Here is a 20812-nt window from a genome sequence, read left to right on the forward strand (position 1 = left end):
CGTTCTCACGGCTCGTCTTTAATCCTGCGAGCACCTGGAAAGACGACGCGCAGATGTAATCGTGACGGGATGAGAGGGTTTAGAAAATAGATAAAAAAAGATTCCTCAGGTTTGTCCGTGGCTGCGCTTCCTTTAAAAGTTATCTTAATACTGTGATTTGGCTGAACGCCTTCGTGAGTCGTGTCGTCGCACTGCTGTCAGTTTGCAGCCTCGGTTTAGGTTTCTAATATTTTATAGTCTTGACAAGTTGTTGTCGTCAGCAGTAACTGACCCACCGCCGTGGTTTGACTTTTATTCTGTGCTTGTCCAGACTGTGAAGGTTCTCAGTCGTCCAGGTCGTGATATATCCAAAGAACAAAGCTGAAACAAAGACAACTGTTGAGTTTCTTGACATGTTTCCTCTAAATGACTGTTGGGGGGTTGGGGGTTTTATCAGGAACATCTTTGGGTGTTGTCCAGCTGTAATGACCAGATATTCACCAAGAACTTAAACTGCTGCTGCTTAGGCCTTTTGTTGACTGGCTCTGATGGGTAGATGTTCATCTGTGAGGCCATTTCTGGACATCAGGGAGCTGGACCTTAGACCCTTTGACATTCTCACATTGGTGACGTATCTCCAATCTTATCAACTCTATTCAATAAACGTGTGGAACCAGCTTTCTATTAACTGGTAGTATCTGTGTTCCAGGTCGTAGTCGGACACATTAGCTCAGCTCAACATAAAGCAGCTTTCAGCCTTTCAGACGGATGCTGAGTGCGTCTCCTCTTCCATTTAGAGCAGATTCTCTGAAAACACCATTTAAAATGTCTGGAATTATTATTCCTCCGCTTCACTTCATTCTCATGACGTAGGCCTGATAAATAAACTTAAAATAAAAACCAACATACGGGATGTGACTCAGTTTTGGGACAAGGAACCAATCAAACTTTAAATATTTGATATATTCAGGTGGTGAATGTGATTCTAGCTACTAATAAACTATATTTCATAACTTCTCTCTCTCTCTGTGGTAAATAATTCTCAGAATCAGGAAACTTGTTTGTGTGTTTTCTATCCTGTCTTACTCTGAAGTGCGTCTCTTTCTCTTTGAATGACGACCTCGCTCTCATCTCTCATCTCTCTCCTCAGCGTCTCTTTAGTGTTATTCTGTGTGTGCTCTTGTTTTTATTACGTTTTATTATTAATTCTTTCCCAGGAACATGAAGCTACTGGGAACATTTAGTCCTTGTTAGACTTGTTCAGAGTTACAACCTGTTTGGTTTTAGGTTTATCGTTGGGTTATGGTTTGAGTTCAGGGCTGAGGGAAGTCGTCAGGTCCTCACACTGATAGAAACACATGTGTTTGTGCCTTTCAGGAACTGTTATATAACTGTTCTGAGAGGTAGAGTTGGAGGAAGAGGGACTAGTGGGGTAGACGGCTCAGATCCAGAGAAATGTCAAGAAACATGTTTTTTACTGCATCTCTCGTACGATGATATGTTTTATTACGAACACGAGGTTCAGCCGAGCAGGTCGACCGCACCAGTCAAGAGTAGATGAATACGGAAAACATGATGGAGCTATGGAGTAGACAGACAAAGAGTTGGACCAGATTATGTTTTAGATTCTTCTTCATTAGAGAGTCACCTGGAGAGGTGTGTCTTGTGAAGTTTCTTTCCTTCTTCATTGTGTCTGACGCCATCAGTTGTGTTGTCTGAAGGTAGAGTCGGTCCACAGTTCTTCATATTAAACCAATCAACTAAGGAGGAGGTCCAGCGTTCCTTTAAGACGTAAAGATCGGTCAAATGTTTCCTCAAGTGCAGTCATTAGATTAGAGCCCAAACATCTCAACATCAGCTGTTACCACTGGACGTGTAGAGTATTTGAGAAGACGTTTCACCACTCATCATCCAAATAGCTTCTTCATTTCTAGGGGACTGGTGGGACGTTTGAGGTTTTTTGGATATACCATGACCTGGATGACTGAGATCCACCGTTCAAGCAGCTTCTTCAGTTCTGAACTAAAGAAGCTGCTGAGATGAAACGTCTTCAAGAAACTCTACAAGTCCAGTTGCTCATATTTCAGCTTGTCTCTCAAATCCTTCCACTTGAAAATTTTTCCTGCTTCTGACATCAAGTCACCTGTCATAATGTTATGGCCGATCAGATCAAAGCACTGGAAAATGTCTAAAGATGGAATCTCCCCACCCAACCAACAATGTAGATAAATATTTAAACTAATAATAAACCTGAATCAAACCCGTTGAAAACCTTTAGTTTAACGATTTAATCTTTGTAAACGAGACGAGCCTCTGAGGAGGAGATCGAGTCCTTCTGCTGATTTAATTACCTTTAGTTTGTTCCCCTTTCTCAGCCGTTAACTAATTTCTCGTCTGAGTTAAATCGCTCGTCTCAGTCTCGCTGCTGGAGACGAGCTGGTGTCATTAGCAGTAAGAAGTTTAGTTATCTCCTGGACGGGCTGAAGGGGCGTTTTATGTAAGTTGTTTTTCAGCTTGGCGGTGAGCTCATCTGCAGCCTCCACGCTCCATTATGTCACGGATGGATGTGTGTTTGCGTTCCTCATGCCGGGTGTCACGCACCCATCACGCTTTCTTTTTTTTCTTTTCTTTTTTTTTTTGTCCAGTCATCCCCGTCTGATTCTTTTTAGTTTTTATGTTCTGATTAATATTCCTGCGAGAGCGAGCGTCTTCTGGAATGTGTTTATCAGTGTTTGTGTCCTGTCTCGTGTTTCATAAGCCGTCCACATTTATGATCCAGCTCTTACATAAGCCTCAGATCTGGTTCAGTGTGTTTCTGAGGGAAAGGGAAAGAAGAAGGTGAAAGTGAAACGAGGTCAAGAGGTGTCGTGTTACTGTTGTTTGCTGCAGTTTTGCAAATGTAGTTTAGTTAAATCTCAATTTGAATACATTTGAAAATGTAAATCCTCGGTGTTAACAGTTGAATGGAAGTTTATTTCACCTTGTATTATGCTTAGAATAATTTGCAAAAATGAACTCTCAAATGTCAAAGTGAAAACAGATTTCTACAAAGTCTTGTGAATTAATTAAAAATATATTATTCACCCCGTTCAAGTCGGTATTAAGTAGATTATTTGGTAAATTTCTTGTAATTCAATTTATAAAAGCAATAAAAGGTGAAAACATTTCTGAATAACGATTATGAATAAAATCATGTGTGAACGAGATGGAGAGGTGATACTGAACTGTGAACTGATGATAATTAACAAATGATTCAGGTCTGATCCAGTAACCGTGGATCTGTTGGACAGTGACAGTTTATTTCACCTGAGCCTCAATGAGACCTGGTGTCCTCGATGCTTGTTGTGTTTTTACCGTTTTGCTCCACTTTCCATGAATCATGAAATATTACAACACACTCTGTTATAAAAGCCGTTCAGACGTCATGAGTTTGTTCTTAAATAAACTGTGGCTTTATGCTCCTGACGCTGAACCGACGAGATCTGAAGAATGTTTGTAGAAGACGTCTCATCCAAGTCTTCAGCTCTAAATGACTGGTGGGAGGGGCTGAGGTTTAATTAGGACACCTGTGGGTGGTGTCCACCTGAAAATCACATGACATAGAGTCTGTTTACGACCAGATACTCTCCTGTGTTTGGAGGAGTCTGTTTTCCATCCCCAGTGAATCATTAACCCGTTATTGATTGGTGAAACATCTCAGGGCTTTGGGACGGTGTCTCCAGGTACCTTCACGTTCTTGTCCTGAAGCCGTTTGACAAAACTCTGGGACCATCTTTAGGATCTTGGTCCATTCAGAAGATTCTGACCAAGCTTTAATTTCCAGGTTTTTGTTTTGAGACGTTGCTTCAATAAAACCTGTATGATGAAACTCTCTGCTCCAAAGATCTCTGTAGTTTCACCACTTTATTAATTCCTAGTGTCTCCAGTCGCTGACCTTTGCCCTTTCATCCTTCCTGTCTCTGACCTTTGAACTAACCGCCGCCGTTGTGTTTCCCGTTCCAGACCAGACCCACAGCGCCCCCTTCAGCTCCGAGAATGAGGCTCAGGGCGGCGACCCGGCTGTGTGGCAGTGCACCCCTGCCCCGCCTACCTCACCCTCGGCGGAGACGCCGGCCCACCACCCTCCCTCCTCCCAGCCCGGGTCCAGACCCCACGCCAGGCCACCGCCAAGCCAAAGCCCCTCCCCTCCCGCCGCTCTGACAGGAAACAAGAAGAGGAACTCCAAACCTGCACACATGCGACGCAACATCAGGTACCGAACCCAACGCCTTGATGCACATCGATTATTCAGCAGGAATCATGTTAGAGAATCTATAAACATTAATCCACCAACCAGATTTCTTTAACGACTCCACTACAAGTCAGGTTTTTACTCGTCTTTTTGCCAAAATGGTCTTTGTCCATTTAGAAGACCCATTTCCAACCCACATCTTGAGATGATGCTTCAATATATTCACATACACGTAGTTTATCACACTGACATCTGTTTTCTTAAGTGCCCCAGTCCCACCTGCAGCAAAGCACCCCCACTACATGATGCTGCCACCCCCATGCTTCATGGGACGGTCTTCTTCAGTTTTCTAGCCACCTCCGTTGTCCCTTAGACATTATAGTAATCATTATGACCAAACAGAGGAGGAGTTCAATCATCTGTAAATGAACTTAAAGTCAAATACTTTTCATACTTTGTAGGAAGTTGTTGAGGGAGCATCAGTTGGAGGCCGTGACCAAAGCCGCCCAGCAGGATGAGCTGGAGAGGAGGCGACGTCTGGACCAGCAAAGAAAACAGGACTTCCCTGTACCGCTGCTGCCTGAATACTCGACCGGTGAGACTCTAACTCTTCTACCGCAGACCGACCTGCCTCTACCTTTCTCTCTGCTTCATGATTCTTGCCGTCCTCCTCAGGCGACGAGACGAAGCACGCATCGTCGGCAGTGTCAGCGGCGTCCGTGGCGGCGTCCGTGGCGTCGCAGCAAGAAGCGAAATCGGCCAGACAGGAAGTGATCTGTGTGGACTCCAGCAGCACAGGCATCAGCGAGGACGATGGGAAGGCCAGCGTCCCCACCTCCGCTACGACCGAGCACACGCACAAAACAGGTGAGACACATTTAAAAACACCTCAGTAATATATCTGGATCAGCTCAGACCGGAGAGGATGGTCTGAAATAGATATTCATCAAAAAGAACTAAAGCAGAGGAGGTCTGGGACGATATCAGTCATAAAGGTCAGGGTGTATCCAGAAAACTACACTGAGACGAGGGCAACTGGACCTTTAAACAGAAAATAAAAATAATCCAAACTATTTCCAGAGATCAAGCTGCACATCTGTGAATGATGGCAGAGGAGTTCAGTATGGGTGTGGGTCATGGAGGCTAGAACGCTCCGGGACGTCCTGAAAGCCAATAGGGACATAGAGCTGTGAAGTTTATTTATTACCTGTCATCCAGCTGTATATTCTGAGCAGTCTGCATAGCTGGGTAAAGTCTTAAATAAGCCAGAGGCTGATTCCTAAGATGCTTAAAGAGCACAGCGCGCAGCTTTGGTACATCAAGCTATGTTCATGTGTCTTGTCCAATTTCTAGGTCAGTTTATCAACTCAGGATTTATTGGAGTCAGATTCCTCTTGATTAAACATTGTGGATAGTTAGAGAACCTTTAAAACTTATAGTAGACGCCAGAACATAAATATAAATGATATAAATCAGCTTCATTCTGTCATGTATATATAGTCCTGATTAAAGGTGTTAGAGTCTTCTACAGTTCTGCATTAAAATGACTCAAAACATCCTGAAAGTAGACAAAGAGAACCCAGTGTTATACCTGTCATATGAACCAGTATTACATATCAGTGTGTAGTAAAAGACCAGGACGGCTTGTCCTCACTGATGGACCAATGAATTCTGAATTCTACCAGTGAACTCTAAAAGAAAATGTCAGGACATCTGTCCATGAGCTGAATGTGAAGAGAAACTGGGTCATGCAGCAAGACAACGAGAACCAAGAACACAAGTGGTTCTACAGAAGAACGGTTAAAGAAGAACAAGATGAATGTTTAGGAACGGCCAAGTCAAAGTCCTGACCTTAATCCAATAGAAATGTTGTGGAAGGACCTGAAGCAAGCAGTTGATGTGAGGAAACCCACCAACATCTCAGAACTGAAGTGGTTCTGTTCTGAGGAATGGGCTAAAATTCCTCCAAGCTGCTGTAGACCACTGATCAGCAGTTACCAGAAACATTTAGTTACAAGGAGGTCACAGCAGATACTGGACACAAGGAGGACATGATATGTAATATTTAATGAATGAACAAATTGGTTCTGAGTTGGTTCTGTATCAAACCCATCAACATGTTTAGGTTCCTTTCTCAAAAACTAAAACTATAAAACCTTAACCATGCCTCAGTGAAAACAATTTAAGTGAAACTTCCCTTTATGTCGAACCAAAACTTCCTGATTAGTTGATGTTCATTTACTGTAAAACAACATTTATTTTTTTTTTTAAACCACGAGGTCAAACCTCTGCTTGCTGCTCACTTCCTGTCACGGCGTTCTTGCTCGTGTGCGTCTGTTTTTCTAGATTAACCGCCATCAGAATATTTAAAGCCGGGGGTACATCATGTCCCGTTCCCTCAGACGAACACAAACACACACTCCAGCGTGAACGCACAACGGGAGCGGTGGGACGGGGGTGGGACGGGGGTGGGACGGCGGTGGGACGGGGGCGGGACAGATAATATGTCGATTTGGACGCCGAAGGAAAAAACACAAAAGGAACCGGGGTGAAAAGGAGAGAGCGTCTGTGGAGCAATAAAGACGGCTAATCCTGGTTACGAGCCAGAACACACACACATCTACACAACACACACACACACACACATCTACACAACAAACACACACCACAGTGGCACAGTGACATTTCTAGTCGGGGTTGCATAACCAGTCTCCCCCTCCGCTCTAATCCTACTTGTATAACCAGCCATTCACTGCAGTTATATAAGCCCTCTCTCTTTTTTTTTTACACACACTAACACACTGACACACACACACACATATACACATTACCACCACACACACACCACCACCGCTGCCACCGCCGCTCCCCGTGGTTTCTGCCCTTGCGGGGGCCACCAGCTTGTGTAACTTTCACCACTTGATCCCGTCTGACGTCCTTTGATTTAAATCAGACCTAGATTTCAGTCTTTCTGCTCCGCTGGCGTCCACGTTGGCGAGACCACTCAACACCCCCACCACCACCCCCACCACCACCACCACCACCACCATTACCATTGAACCCCCACCATTGAACCTCCACCACCACCGCCCTGTTTGAAGCTGTTTCTATGTTTATTCATAAAAGTCTAAAGTCCGTCTGTAGGACCTGATGAGCAGAGATGAACCGTTTCCATGGAGACTAAACAATTGTTTACAACCCAACGTCAGTCACTGTAGAACCTAAATGATGAAGAGGAGCATCACATCTACCGGAAACAGAAGAGAAGAAGGAGGAGGAAGAGGAGGAGGGTGAGACAGGAGAGTAGGAAAAAGGAAAAGAAGAAGAAGGTAGGAGCCTCATGCTACCTTCTTCTTCAGGTGAGAAGAAGGAGGAGGATAAGAAGAAGTTATAGGGGGTGGTTGAGAATGAAGAGGAGGAGAAGACCCACAACGAGAAGGAGGAGAGAGAAGGATGAGAAGAAGAAGGTAGAAGCCTCATCCTACCTCCTTCTTCTTCAGGTGAGAGGATGATAAGGAGAACAGAAGGAGGAGGAAGAGGAAGAGGAGGATGAGATAGAACAAAGAGAAGAAGGCAGAAGAACAGGAAAGGAAGAATGAATGATAAGTTATAGGGTTGAGAATGAGGAGGAGGAGAAGAATGACAACGGGAAGGAGGACATAGAAGGAAGAGAAGAAGAAGGAGCAGGAAGATGAGGAGAAGAGGAGAAGTGGGGATGGGGATGACAGAGAAGAAGAATGGAGATAAGAAGAACTAGTAGGAGATGAAGAGAAGAAGAACCTGGAGGAGAAGTACAACTATCTTCTCCTCCATCTCCTCCTCCTCCATGTCCTCCTCCATGTCCTCCTCCATGTCCTCCTCCATCTCCTCCTCCATGTCCTCCTCCATGTCCTCCTCCAGTCCTGAATGTGTAGAGTCTTAGAAGACGACCAAGATGTCTCCACATCTCTGTCCACATTGATTCCATCTTGGTTCATCTTGTTTTTCTACCTCCATGTTTCATGTCCCTCCTGGTAACTCCTCACCTGATGATGATTAGTAAAGGTTACCATGGTTACCACCACCACAACCTCTCCTCCTCCTCCATCTTTAGAGGAACAACTAGAGTCCATGGAAACTCTACATAAACAAATGTTCTTACCAGCTTGTCCATCTTCTTCTTCAGATGTCATCTACCTGAGCTCAGGTGAGGACGACGCCACCGCCCTTGTCACCGCAGACTCCACAAATGAGGAAGAGGAGAGCGAGTCGAGCGGCGTGCACGCCAACGACGCCCTCAACCAGCCGGACGCCCAGGGCAGGGTGCTGGTCAACCTCAACCATCCGGCTGCAGAGGAGGACATTTTCCTGTCCTCTCAGCTGGCGCGAGCAGTCAAACCTCACCAGGTAAACCTCACTATACACAGTTTAGTTTCCTTCCTTCGTCCGACACCATCTCGCTCACAGTTCTTCTCAAACTTTTCTCTCGTTCTTGGGTTTTTCTTCAAACTCCGTCAACCTCCTTTCGTCTCCTCAGATCGGCGGGATTCGTTTCCTGTACGACAACCTGGTGGAGTCGGTGGAGCGTTTCAGCAGCAGCAGCGGTTTCGGCTGCATCCTGGCTCACAGCATGGGCCTGGGGAAAACGCTGCAGGTCATCTCCTTCATCGACGTCCTGTTCAGACACACCCGGGCCCACACCGTGCTCGCCATCGTTCCCGTAAGCATCCACGGAGTTTCTCTTTTTTTAAGACACACCTGAACGTGAGAAAGATTGTCCACGAGGTCTTTGTCTACAGCCATTCAGGTGTCAGTCTTTTAAAAGATTCTGGCCTTGGAGCTTAGAAACTAATCTAAACTAGAATCAACTTACGAGATGATTGAATATGAAGAGGATGTCAGGGCGGAGATCAATGAGAGAGACTTTCTAGCAAACAGAGCATGTTCATGGTTCTGAAACAACAGTGGGAAGCGATAGATTGTTTTGAGAAAGCAGCTGTTTGAGTGTTTGGCTGAGAGTCTTTCCGTCTTGTTCCAACATCTGGATCATGTCTCCAAGTCAACAAGCAGCTGTTGATGGTTCTGATCCAGCGGTAGGTAGAGATCCATTAGAGACAGCAGCTGCTACAATATTCTACTGACCACATGATGGCGCTGCTGATTTACAGACACACAAACTGAGATCAGATCTCAAGTGCTGTGTGATCTCAAGTGGGGACTCATGTGGAGACACATTTATATTAAGACCAGGTGGAGACACATTTAGATTAAGACCAGGTGGAGACAGCTGATCAACTACAATTAATTTCATTCCAGGTGAACACGTTGCAGAACTGGTTGTCAGAGTTCAACATGTGGGTCCCTCCCCCGGAGGCGTTACCTCCAGATGCCGACCCGTCACTGGTCTCGCCACGCGCATTCAAGGTTCACATCCTCAACGATGAACACAAGTGAGTAAAGAAACTTTCTGTCTTATAAAACTGCCTCGATGTTTAATCCCCATCTGGCTCGCCCTGCCTTCCTCTTTCCCACCAGCTGCTTCTGCTGGAAAGATTTTCTGACTTTCCATCATGTGTGTTTGGGATTAGAGATGGAAGGAATGCTGCAGGATGCACCATATGTGAAAGTGGCACAGTAACCTCATTCAGCCTCTCAGCTCGGCTCAAATATAACTGACCAGCACAAGTGTTAGGAATTAACTGAAGCTACAAGCTCCTGCTCAGAAATCATCCAACAGGTTACAACACTGTGCTAAAGAGTGGAAGGTTTCTCATACAGGTCATGGTTTAAATGAAGGAACAAGCTGAAACAAAGACATGTCTTGAAGACATTTCATCCAGAAGCTACTTGTGACTAAACGTCTTCAAATATCCCTACAGGTCCAGTCGCTGGTCTTTCAGCTTGTTTGGGATCAAACATCTCCAGAACTTCTCGTACTATCTGTTGATTTCTTCTTCTGCGATATTAATCTTTTTTCCCCCATGCTCCTCAGAAACACGGCGACGAGGGCCAAGGTGGTGGAGGACTGGGCTCGGGACGGAGGGGTTCTGCTGATGGGCTACGAGATGTATCGCCTCCTGTCGCTGAAGAAGAGCTTCGTGGCCGGAAGGAAGAAGAAGAGCAAGAAAACAGCAGAACCGGTCGTCATCGATCTGGACGAGGAGGACAGGCAGCAGGAGCTACTTAAAGGTCAGGCAGACTGAGAGTGATGGCTGTGAGGTGGTGGTGGGGGGAGGGGGTGATATGTGACAGTTATAAATAAATATCATTATCTGATCGCAGGTATCGAGAAAGCTTTGGCCCGGCCCGGTCCAGATGTGGTGATCTGTGACGAAGGACATCGCATCAAGAACTGCCACGCCAGCACGTCCCAGGCTCTGAAGAACATCCGGACCCGCCGCCGCGTGGTTCTGACCGGATATCCGCTCCAGAACAACCTGATAGAGTACTGGTGCATGGTCGACTTTGTCCGACCCGACTTCCTAGGTACGAGCTTCATCGGTCGTTGGTGAGTTTCAGGTTTGTTTCCTTTGCTTCTCTGGGTTTTAATTAGTTTTTACTTCCTGTTTGTGTTTCAGGTACGCGGCAGGAGTTCAGTAACATGTTTGAGCGTCCAATTTTGAACGGGCAGTGCGTGGACAGCACGCCGCAGGACATCCAGCTGATGAGGTACAGGAGCCACGTCCTGCACAGTCTGCTGGAGGGCTTTGTCCAGAGGTGAGAGACGTCCGTCCAGGAAACGACACTCGACTCAGAAATCAGCTGTTTATCTTAACAAACGTCTTTACTCTAGACGAGGCCACGACGTCCTGAAGGACCAGCTGCCCTCCAAGGAGGAGCATGTGATCCTGGTTCGCCTGTCTCCCCTGCAGAGGGCGCTCTACACCGAGTTCATGAACCGCTTCAGAGAGGCAGGAAACTCCGGCTGGCTCAGCCTCAACCCGCTCAAGGCTTTTTGTGTCTGCTGTAAGGTGAGGAGTGAAGGAAATGAGTCTGGAGCTCCACCAGGACACAAACAGCAGCCTCTGTGTTTGCAGACAGAGATAACAGTTTAGTTTTTCCTCCAGATCTGGAACCACCCGGACGTGCTGTACGAGGCCTTGCAGAAGGAAAACCTGGCGAGCGACCAGGACTTAGACCTCGAAGACATGACCCCCTCCTCGGGACATCCCAGATGTCCAACCACTCAAAAGTCCAAGAACAACCTGGACAATCCTAACCCCATCGGAGGGCTGAGTCTCAACCAGCTGCAGGAGAAAGCCAACCAGGTCATCACCTACGAGTGGGTACGTTGACGTTAAAGTGTGAAGCTGAAGTACGAGGACTGCTGCCCTCAGATAAAAAGCTGGGGAGTCTAACCAAAGCAAGCTGTGACCAAAGACAACCGGACCTGTGGGGTTTCTGGAAGATGATTCATCCAAGTTCTAAAAGACCGGTGGGGGGTTGGGTTTAAACGGGGACATCTGTCGGTTGGTGTTGCTCAACAGAAACTCTCTGCAACTTTAAACTCCCAACCTCATCTTTTAAAACTGAAGACTTCAAGAAACTCTACCAGTCCAGTTGCTCTTGTTTTTCTGGATAAACCATAAACCACTGCTGGGCAACTGTTAACGGCTAACACTTAGCAAGCTAACAGTAAGCTAACAGCATTTCGCCCACGCGTGTTATAAAATTAGAGCAGAGCCCGATGTTTTGTTTTTTTCTGAAGTCTCTCTGTTGGGACCTCATTCTCTTCCTCCAATCAGATCGTTAGGGGGCGGGGCTTTAAACGAACAGAGGCGTCACATCCAATCAGATGCTTTAACGGTCGACTCTTTTCCCACGCAGGCCAAAGACATCATGTGCGACTACAAGCCCGGCATGCTGGAGAACTCGGCTAAGATGGTGCTGCTGTTCCACCTGATAGAGGAGAGCGTGAGGACGGGAGACAAGCTCCTCGTCTTCAGGTGAGACATCAGACGTTTGTCCTCACAGCTTCATCTCAGACCTCCTCTTACTCCTCTCTCTCCCTCCCTCTTCGCCTCCTCCAGTCAGAGTTTGTCCACGCTCACGGTGATTGAGGATTTCTTGGCCAAGAGGCCGGTGCCCCCGTCGCCTGGCGCTCCCAGCAGAGAGAGGTCCAACCAGAACTGGGTCCGCAACCTCAACTACTACAGTGAGTCACCGTTTAGCTTCTATTTAATCCTCGTTTATGTCGATGGAACACGCTGACGGTCGGAAAATAAAAAAATACTGGACATGCTCTTACTGTAGCACCTCACTGATATGTAATATTGGCTCACTTTAGTGAATAAACAAACACACAAGTATAATATTTCTAAACAGAGTGTGTTTGTCTGACTGCAGTGGTGTCTCTCATTGACTTACAATGAGTGCTGCCACCTGCTGGCGCTTTATGGTACGAGCCAGAGAACTTTAGATGAAACTCATCTGACTTTAGTCTCATTTAGGTTTTAGTTTTTTATATTTTAAATAGTTTTTTCTGTGTACTTTTTATTTTTTTTATCTCCTAGAGTTTAAAATTTGAAGTTCCACAGACTGTACTTTCTATTTGTCTTTATTTAGTAGAAACTAATGAGCATAAATAAGAAAATGAGAGTTAACGCTTGAAATCAGTTTTATGTCGACTACGTCCTGCTGCATGTCAGAGGTCATTTAACAGCTTTAATTTGCTTTTGTTTCTGCCTCTTTTCACTCAATAATTATAAAGGCTGTGTTATAAATCAGTGGTGTGGGGGTTAGCACTGAGGAGGTTGTAGGTTCTAATCCAGGTCGACTGGAGCCTTTCTGTAGTTTACATGTTCTCCTTGTGTCGTAAAGTCAAGATGTTGCTGCAGAACAGAACTAAATCACTGAGGATGATGATGGTGACGTGTAGCAGCAGATTCAGACGTCTTTGATTTTATTTCTTGATGCGTTCATGTGTTCGTCACATCAGTAGCGTGTCCGACGTGTTGGTGCCCAGATCTGCTTCATTAACTCGTTTCCTGTTTGTGTGACGAAGGACTGGACGGAAGCACCACGGCCTCAGAGAGAGAGAGGCTCATCAACCAGTTCAACGACCCCTCCAACTCCTCAGCCTGGCTCTTCCTGCTCTCCACCAGGTAACCTCCACACCTCCAGCATCAGTGGGTCAGCGGGAGCCGGTGCATTCTGGGTAACCTGACCGTCGTCTGATAACGTTGTGTGTTCCTGTCAGGGCGGGCTGTCTGGGAGTGAACCTGATCGGGGCGAACCGGGTGGTGGTGTTCGACGCGTCCTGGAACCCGTGCCACGACGCCCAGGCCGTGTGCCGCGTCTACCGCTACGGCCAGAAGAAGAAGTGTCACATCTACCGGCTCGTCTGCGACTTCACGCTGGAGAAGAAGATCTACGACCGGCAGATCTCCAAGCAGGGCATGTCTGGTGAGTCAGGGAGTACTACTACTACCAGTACTACTAGTACTACTACCAGTACTACTAGTACTACTAGTACTACTACCAGATCTCCAAGCAGGGCATGTCTGGTGAGTCAGGGAGTACTACTACTACCAGTACTACTAGTACTACTAGTACTACTACCAGATCTCCAAGCAGGGCATGTCTGGTGAGTCAGGGAGTACTACTACTACCAGTACTACCAGTACTACTAGTACTACTACCAGTACTCCAAGCAGGGCATGTCTGGTGAGTCACCAACGGGTACTACTACTACCAGTACTACTAGTACTACTAGTACTACTACCAGATCTCCAAGCAGGGCATGTCTGGTGAGTCAGGGAGTACTACTACTACCAGTACTACTAGTACTACTAGTACTACTACCAGATCTCCAAGCAGGGCATGTCTGGTGAGTCAGGGAGTACTACTACTACCAGTACTACCAGTACTACTAGTACTACTACCAGTACTCCAAGCAGGGCATGTCTGGTGAGTCACCAACGGGTACTACTACTACCAGTACTACTAGTACTACTAGTACTACTACCAGATCTCCAAGCAGGGCATGTCTGGTGAGTCAGGGAGTACTACTACTACCAGTACTACTAGTACTACTAGTACTACTACCAGATCTCCAAGCAGGGCATGTCTGGTGAGTCACCAACGGGTACTACTACTACCAGTACTACTAGTACTACTACCAGATCTCCAAGCAGGGCATGTCTGGTGAGTCACCGGCGGGTAACACTACTACTACCAGTACTACTAGTACTACTAGTAGTACTGGTAGTAGTACTACTAGTACTACTACCAGTACTCCAAGCAGGGCATGTCTGGTGAGACACAGACGGGTAGTACTACTACTAGTACTACTACTACTACTACCACCAGTACTATTACCAGTACCACTACTACTAGTACTACTACTACTACTACTACCAGTACTACTACTACTACTACCAGTACTACTACTACTACTACCAGTACTACCTCACCCAGAGATGTGTTCATGACAGATCAACATCTTCATCAGTCTGACAACACGTGCTACAAACTTAAAATCAAACATAAATCCTGAGCTCAGTCCAAAGACATGTCCCTCAGAGGACAGCTCTGAGCTCAGTCCAGAGACATGTCCCTCAGAGGACAGCTCTGAGCTCAGTCCAGAGACATGTCCCTCAGAGGACAGCTCTGAGCTCAGTCCAGAGACATGTCCCTCAGAGGACAGCTCTGTCAGTAATCAAACCTCCGTCTAGACGCCTCTGACTATAAATAATCCTCTCTGACTTTAACCTCTTCAGCTGAGAGGCTCTCGTCTCAAGAGCTTCACGTCTGTGATTTCTGTCCTGATGTCCAACGCTAACGTCCTCTTTTCTTTCCTCCCTCCTCTCCGTCCGTCCCTCTGTCCGTCCGTCCGTCCGTCCAGACCGAGTCGTGGACGACCTGAACCCCGTGCTGACCTTCACCCGGAGGGAGGTCGAGTCTCTGCTTCACTTCGTGGAGGAGGAACCGGACCCGTCCCAGGTCCGACTGCAGGCGCAGGACGACGTGGAGAGCGTCCTGAGGAAGGCGCTGCACCTCTACCCCAACCTGATCACTAAGGTAGATGATGCCCCCTAGAGGCTGGTAGAAGTAGTACACCTGGCTAGTAGCAGGTTGGGTCCACTGTCTTCTGTGGTTCTCTCCTTTCATGCGTGTCTTACTCGTCTTTCTCCCTCGTCCCGTCCAGCAACCATTCCCCCACGAGTCTCTGCTGATGGACCGCAGGGAGCTGAAGCTGAGCAGCGCCGAGAAGAAAGCCGCCAAGAAGGGCTACGAGGACGAGAAGAGGGCCTCGGTGCCGTACACCCGGCCGTCCTACGCCCACTACTACCCCGCCAGCGACCAGAGCCTCACCAACATCCCCGCCTTCAGCCAGAGGAACTGGTCCGTCCCCCTCGGCTGCTTCAGTCGTCTCTAAATCTAACCGTCTCCTTTCTTGTTTGTTGTTTTTAACCGAGGTGCGTTCTCTCTCTCTTCTTCAGGCGTCCTCCGACTCGCGCTGAGGAGAAGCCGGTGGCCAGCGTCCGGCCGGTCCAGTCCACTCCGGTCCCCATGACGCCCCGCCAGGCGTCCTCAGGCTCCGCCCCCGGCTCCGATGCTTCCAGGTCCGGCCTGGGAGGGTTCCCTGTCAACTGCCTGCAAAAGGCCGGCGTGTTTGTGCAGAAGATCGTCACCACCACTGGTAGGAGCATTTAGATCTGAGACGTTTGTTCTTTCTTTGAGTCATTTTTATTTTATTAAGTTATTTATTTATATATATATTTTTTAGACATCGTGATTCCAGGCACCAACAGCTCAACGGACGTCCAGGCCAGGATCACAGCTGGAGAGAGTATCCACGTCATCAGAGGCACCAAAGGTAGCAGAGCTTTGTTCCTTCGTCTCATATGAAACTATTTTTATTAACTTTAATCTGAGCGTACTGATCATTTCCTTCCTCGTCTGTTTCAGGGACGTACATCCGGACGTCTGACGGACGAATCTTTGCCATCAGAGCGGCTAACAAGGCTAAGCTAGGGGAAGAGGGCACAACAGCGCCTCCCAAAGGTAACATGATGCATTTACTGTCCTACGCTGAGTCGGTTATCAACACTAAGAACAGAAACTCTAGATTTATATATGTACCTGGTAGCTAGGACTCAGTGGTGCCCATGAAATGCATTCTGGGATACGTGGCTGTCAGGGCCAGACCACTTCCTGGTGTTTCAGAACGCGGTCGTGTGCTTTGTTCACCCACCATCCAGCCTGACCTCCTCCTGCTCTAAAATGTGGCCTTTCATTCATTCATGTCTCCGTCTCTTGTTTCTAACCAGACTCTCAAGCCACGCCCCTGGAGCTCACCACCAATGGCAGTAACGGTTGCCCGTCACCTGACAGGAAGCAGCCAGTTCCCTCCAAATCGTTGCCCCGCCCTCTTTCCCCCGACGGCCCAGAGATCATCAGTGAGTTGCAGCGCTACACGGGAGGACCTACGGGGGGCGGTGCTGGTGTCCAGCCAGAGAGGGCGCCGGAGAGCGACCCGCCCTCCGCCAAGCCGCCGCCCCAGACCAACGGCGGCGGCGGTTTGTCGAGTGGAAGCCTGAACCTCCACGACGCCGCTAACGTGATCCAGCCCAGCATGGACGCCACGGCCGCCCAGGACCTGAGGACCAGCTCCAAGCGTAAGGCGTCCACCCCGTCCCTGGATGAGCGAGCCAGTAAGCAGCCGTCCTCTGGGAAACACTCCTCAGCTCCTCTGGCGTCCCAAGGCTTCCCCTTCTCTGGGGGCTACGGCCTGCCCCCCCTGGGCCTCAACTCGACCATGCTGGCCGGGTCGCTGCGGCACCCCCTCTTCATGGGGGCGGGCTCACGCTACTTCCAGCCCCCCCACACTCAGCTCAGGGACCCCAGCTACATGTACCCGGATCTGTTCGGCCTCGGCGGAGCCAGCGGCGTCCCCACGTCTTCTTCTCCTTCTTCTTCCTCCTCCTCGCCATCGACAACAACAACCGCCGCTCCTGCTGTCTCATCTTCCTCATCATCATCTTCTTCTGCCAGCACGCTTCCAGGCGCCCTGCCGCCCTTCATGCTGAGCCCCAGCATGGCCGGGATGGCCGGGATGCTCCCGTCAGGCTTCCCTCTGTCCTACAGCCCGTCTCTGGCCGGCCTCTACGCCGGCTCCATGCTCCCCGGCGGGCTGCCCGGCCCGGCGGCGACTCCCGGTCCGGCCGGAGCCAGCTTCCTGTCGCAGTACCCTCCCACTGCCGCCTCCAGCTCCTCCTCCTCATCATCGCCTTCCTCCTTCTCCCCCTCGGCTCGGTCCGAGGGCCACCGGGGCCCCGTTGTGGTGAACGGCGGCGACGTCAGCAGCGCCAGCAGCTCGGACGACGACGACGACGATATCATCGAGGTGAGGGGGCAGTGAACTCCTTACCTGCCGGGACACGAGTTTAAAAGGCTTTGAGGGAAAAATAACGACGACCCCCCGACCCCCCGACCCCCGACCCCCGACCTGAAGAGTTTCCTGTGAAGACTCTGAATGCAGACCGGACGCCCAGCGACACATCCTGAAAATCACAAGATGAAACGTGGAGGGAATAGAAGCAGAGGACTGTGGGCTTCCAAGTTGGTTTGTGTTTGTTCTTTTTGTCCAATAGCAGCATCGACGCGTTAATCACTGGACTGAGTCCTGCTGAGTTTGGGCCTGCAGTGACCACACCTGGCCACTAGTTGTGCTGTTGACTTTCTCGCTGCAGCTTCGCTAAATGTTCAAGAGTTTCGCTTTTCAGCCGATGAAACAGACGACGGCAGCGTTGGAGCCGCTTCAAATCAAACTAAGAGGTTTGACCGTTGCGTTAGCTGGTAGTAACATTAGTTAGCGTCTGTGACTTGTTGAGTATTGCTACTGAATATTTCTTAAAGATTTTAGGAAACGTTTTGATCGAACTTAATGATTCACTGCCGGGACGGGACGGGACGGGACGGGACAGGATGACGTTGAATCAACTTTAAAACTCCAGTGAAAGAATGTACGCTTAATCAAATGCCTTCATACCAGGCCTTTTTATCTGAAGAGACTATTTAGGCATCAGACGTGGGAAGAACTTTCTTTCTTTCTTTCTTTCTTGTTTTTTCTCTGAGTGTATTTTCTATTGATGTAATCTTACTTTTGCCTAAAAGCAGCCAGGTGATAACGAGAAGAAAACTGTGCTCCAGCGAGGCGACCGTTCCTCCTCGTAGCGGAGGGAACTCAACCAACAGAAAATGCCTTTCTGCCTCCAGCCGTTCTGAATGTCAACTGTGAGAGAGTCACCCACAGTCTTACTGTAGCCTCCAGAGAAAACCATGCAAAACTAACTCACTCTAGCCTATACGTGTGTCTGTACGACCCCGGGGAAGCTGAGCTCGACACCTGTAGGAGTTTACGCTCGTCGCAGCGTCTGTATCTGCGTTGTCGTGTTTTTTGTTTTTTATTTCTTTAAAGGTTAGAAAAGGAATTAAAGAGAAGAGCAGCTCGGTCCAGAGATCAGTCACGTTCTCCTCCTTCATCTCATCTGTCGGTGAAACCAAACCTTTGTGCAGCTTTCGCCAAAATGCACAGAAACGCGTGAGGAGCCTCCATCGGTCCGTCGACTCGCTGGGATTTTTAAATAAGATAAGATGAATAAGAGTTCATTTGATTTCACTTTAAGATTCAGAGCAAATAGATTTACGTTTGTGAAAAATGAAACCAGAAGAGTCTGATGTTAACGTTTAGTTTTTCATTTTTGAGATTAAGAGAATAAAAGAAAAGTTTTGTTTCTGGTTGAAATACCAAAAATAAATTAATAAAATCCTGCTCACAAAGAAGAGCCTCGTGTCTAAAGAGACCAAACAGCTTCTCTCCAGCTCTGACTCACGTCTGCGTCCGTACGTAACGACCACGTTCCTTCAGACTGAACATCAGACCTTCCTTTAACAAAGCTCCTGTGACGTCGTCGTTGTTGAAAAGTGAAACGTCGTCGTCAGAAGAAGACGACGAAGCATTTCTTTCTCTCTCTCTCTCTTTCTCTCCGTACTGAAACTGTTAGTTTACTTATGCTTCTTTTTGGTTTTGTTTCTTTTTACAATGTTTGAATTTACCAAATTAATTTATTTATGACGGTGCATATTTATTCATTTGTATTTCTATTTTTGTACAATGTCTTTTTTTTTTTTTTTTCAGTTTCTCTGTTGTTTCTAAGTTTTTTATTCTCATATTATTTGTTGGTTTTCTGACAGTCTGACCCAACACATGTGAACCTGTGCTCAACCTCCTCACACGTTGCAGCGTGGACCAATCAGGTTTAGCTTCTTTTTTTTTAATGATAAAAGTAAATTCTGTTAACGCTGAGCTGGATTGTTTGTGGCTGATGAGCTCAGACGATTAGGATCCAAACGAGACGAGTCACGTTGTGGTGGACGCTCGGTCACAGGCCGACCTTAAAAAGTGCTTTTCCTTTGTTACCATATCACCACCAGAGCTGCGTCGCCCCCCGACCGCTCGCTCTTCAGTCAGATCACAGCCTCTACTTGAATTTACCGTATTTATTTATGACGGACGGACGGACGGACGCGGCCGGAGCAGCCGACCGCCAGGATTCAAACCTGCTGTCTCTGAGCTCCGGCTGAAGCCTGTTGTGTAGATTTATCAGTGGACGATGACGTCATGTGACCTTAGATCCTCTTTGTTTGTTTGTTTGTTTGTTTTTTTGTTTGTTGTCGTTGCTGTTTGTTTTTTTTGAAGTTTGTAAATAAAGAGAAACAAGCTCTAAATAAAACTCCTCCTCATTTACTGACTCCTCACGATAATATAGTTTAACTGCTGCTCAGATCAAAGATGCCCCTGAGACAGTCCAGCACATAGTAGCAGGGTGTAAGATGCTAGCCGGGTCAGCGTACATGGAGAGACACAACCAAGTGGCTGGAATAGTGTACAGGAACATCTGTACCCAGTATGGAATAGAAGTACCCAAATCCCAATGGGCCACACCACAGAAGGTGGCTGAGAACAACAGGGCCACGGTGCTGTGGGACTTCAGCTTCCAGACTGACAAACAGGTCCTGGCTAACCAACCGGACATAGTGGTGGTAGACAAAGAGCAGAAGAAGGTGGTGGTGATAGATGTGGCGATACCAGCAGACGCCAACATCAGAAAGAAGAAACACGAGAAAGGTTGAAAAGTACCAAGGGTTGAAAGAACAGCTGGAGCAGATGTGGAAGGTCAAGGCGAGCGTGATCCCCGTGGTAGTAGGAGCACTCGGGGCAGTGACCCCCCCAATCTGAAGATAGTGGCTCCAACAGATCCCAGGAACAACATCAGAAGCCTCAGTCCAGAAGAGCGCAGTCCTAGGAACAGCTAAGATACTGAGCAGAACCCTCAAACTCCCAGGCCTCTGGTAGAGGACCCGAGCTTGAGGATGACACAGATACCACCCCAAGAGTAATATAATATGATGTTTTGCCTTAAATAAATGATAAATGATGATAAATGATGACCTGTTGAACAGTGATAAGAGTTATATTAGAGTTATATTAGGCTGCAGTAACGTCCAACATGAGATGAAGAGCTGGACCAACAGGACTTCTCCTCAGTCCAGAGAACAATTTAAAAGTCTTCACCTCATCACTGAGTCCTTGTTACAGCCCAGATGTGTTAACTT

The 20812-nt window shown here is 47.7% G+C and overlaps 1 protein-coding gene across 2 annotated transcripts in view; it reads left to right on the forward strand.

Moving 5' to 3' along the window:
• Positions 1-20005, forward strand: part of LOC311494586 (helicase ARIP4-like) — a 32416-nt gene extending 12411 nt beyond the window's left edge. For both annotated transcript variants that reach the window (XM_084553695.1, XM_084553694.1), the window contains exons 2-22: positions 3982-4231; positions 4672-4805; positions 4886-5077; positions 8376-8596; positions 8727-8909; positions 9506-9639; positions 10182-10378; positions 10472-10675; positions 10768-10906; positions 10983-11160; positions 11257-11475; positions 12017-12135; positions 12220-12344; positions 13194-13293; positions 13389-13594; positions 15036-15211; positions 15339-15535; positions 15634-15833; positions 15921-16010; positions 16103-16198; positions 16465-20005. In XM_084553695.1, the coding sequence (XP_084409821.1) occupies positions 3982-4231; positions 4672-4805; positions 4886-5077; positions 8376-8596; positions 8727-8909; positions 9506-9639; positions 10182-10378; positions 10472-10675; positions 10768-10906; positions 10983-11160; positions 11257-11475; positions 12017-12135; positions 12220-12344; positions 13194-13293; positions 13389-13594; positions 15036-15211; positions 15339-15535; positions 15634-15833; positions 15921-16010; positions 16103-16198; positions 16465-17555 (4451 nt within the window). In that variant the 3' untranslated portion in view covers positions 17556-20005. The remainder of the gene's footprint in view (positions 1-3981; positions 4232-4671; positions 4806-4885; positions 5078-8375; positions 8597-8726; positions 8910-9505; positions 9640-10181; positions 10379-10471; positions 10676-10767; positions 10907-10982; positions 11161-11256; positions 11476-12016; positions 12136-12219; positions 12345-13193; positions 13294-13388; positions 13595-15035; positions 15212-15338; positions 15536-15633; positions 15834-15920; positions 16011-16102; positions 16199-16464) is intronic.
• Positions 20006-20812: the final 807 nt, after the last annotated feature.

Source organism: Chelon labrosus, assembly GCF_963514085.1.
Source record: "Chelon labrosus genome assembly, chromosome: 10".
Classification (NCBI taxonomy): domain Eukaryota; kingdom Metazoa; phylum Chordata; class Actinopteri; order Mugiliformes; family Mugilidae; genus Chelon; species Chelon labrosus.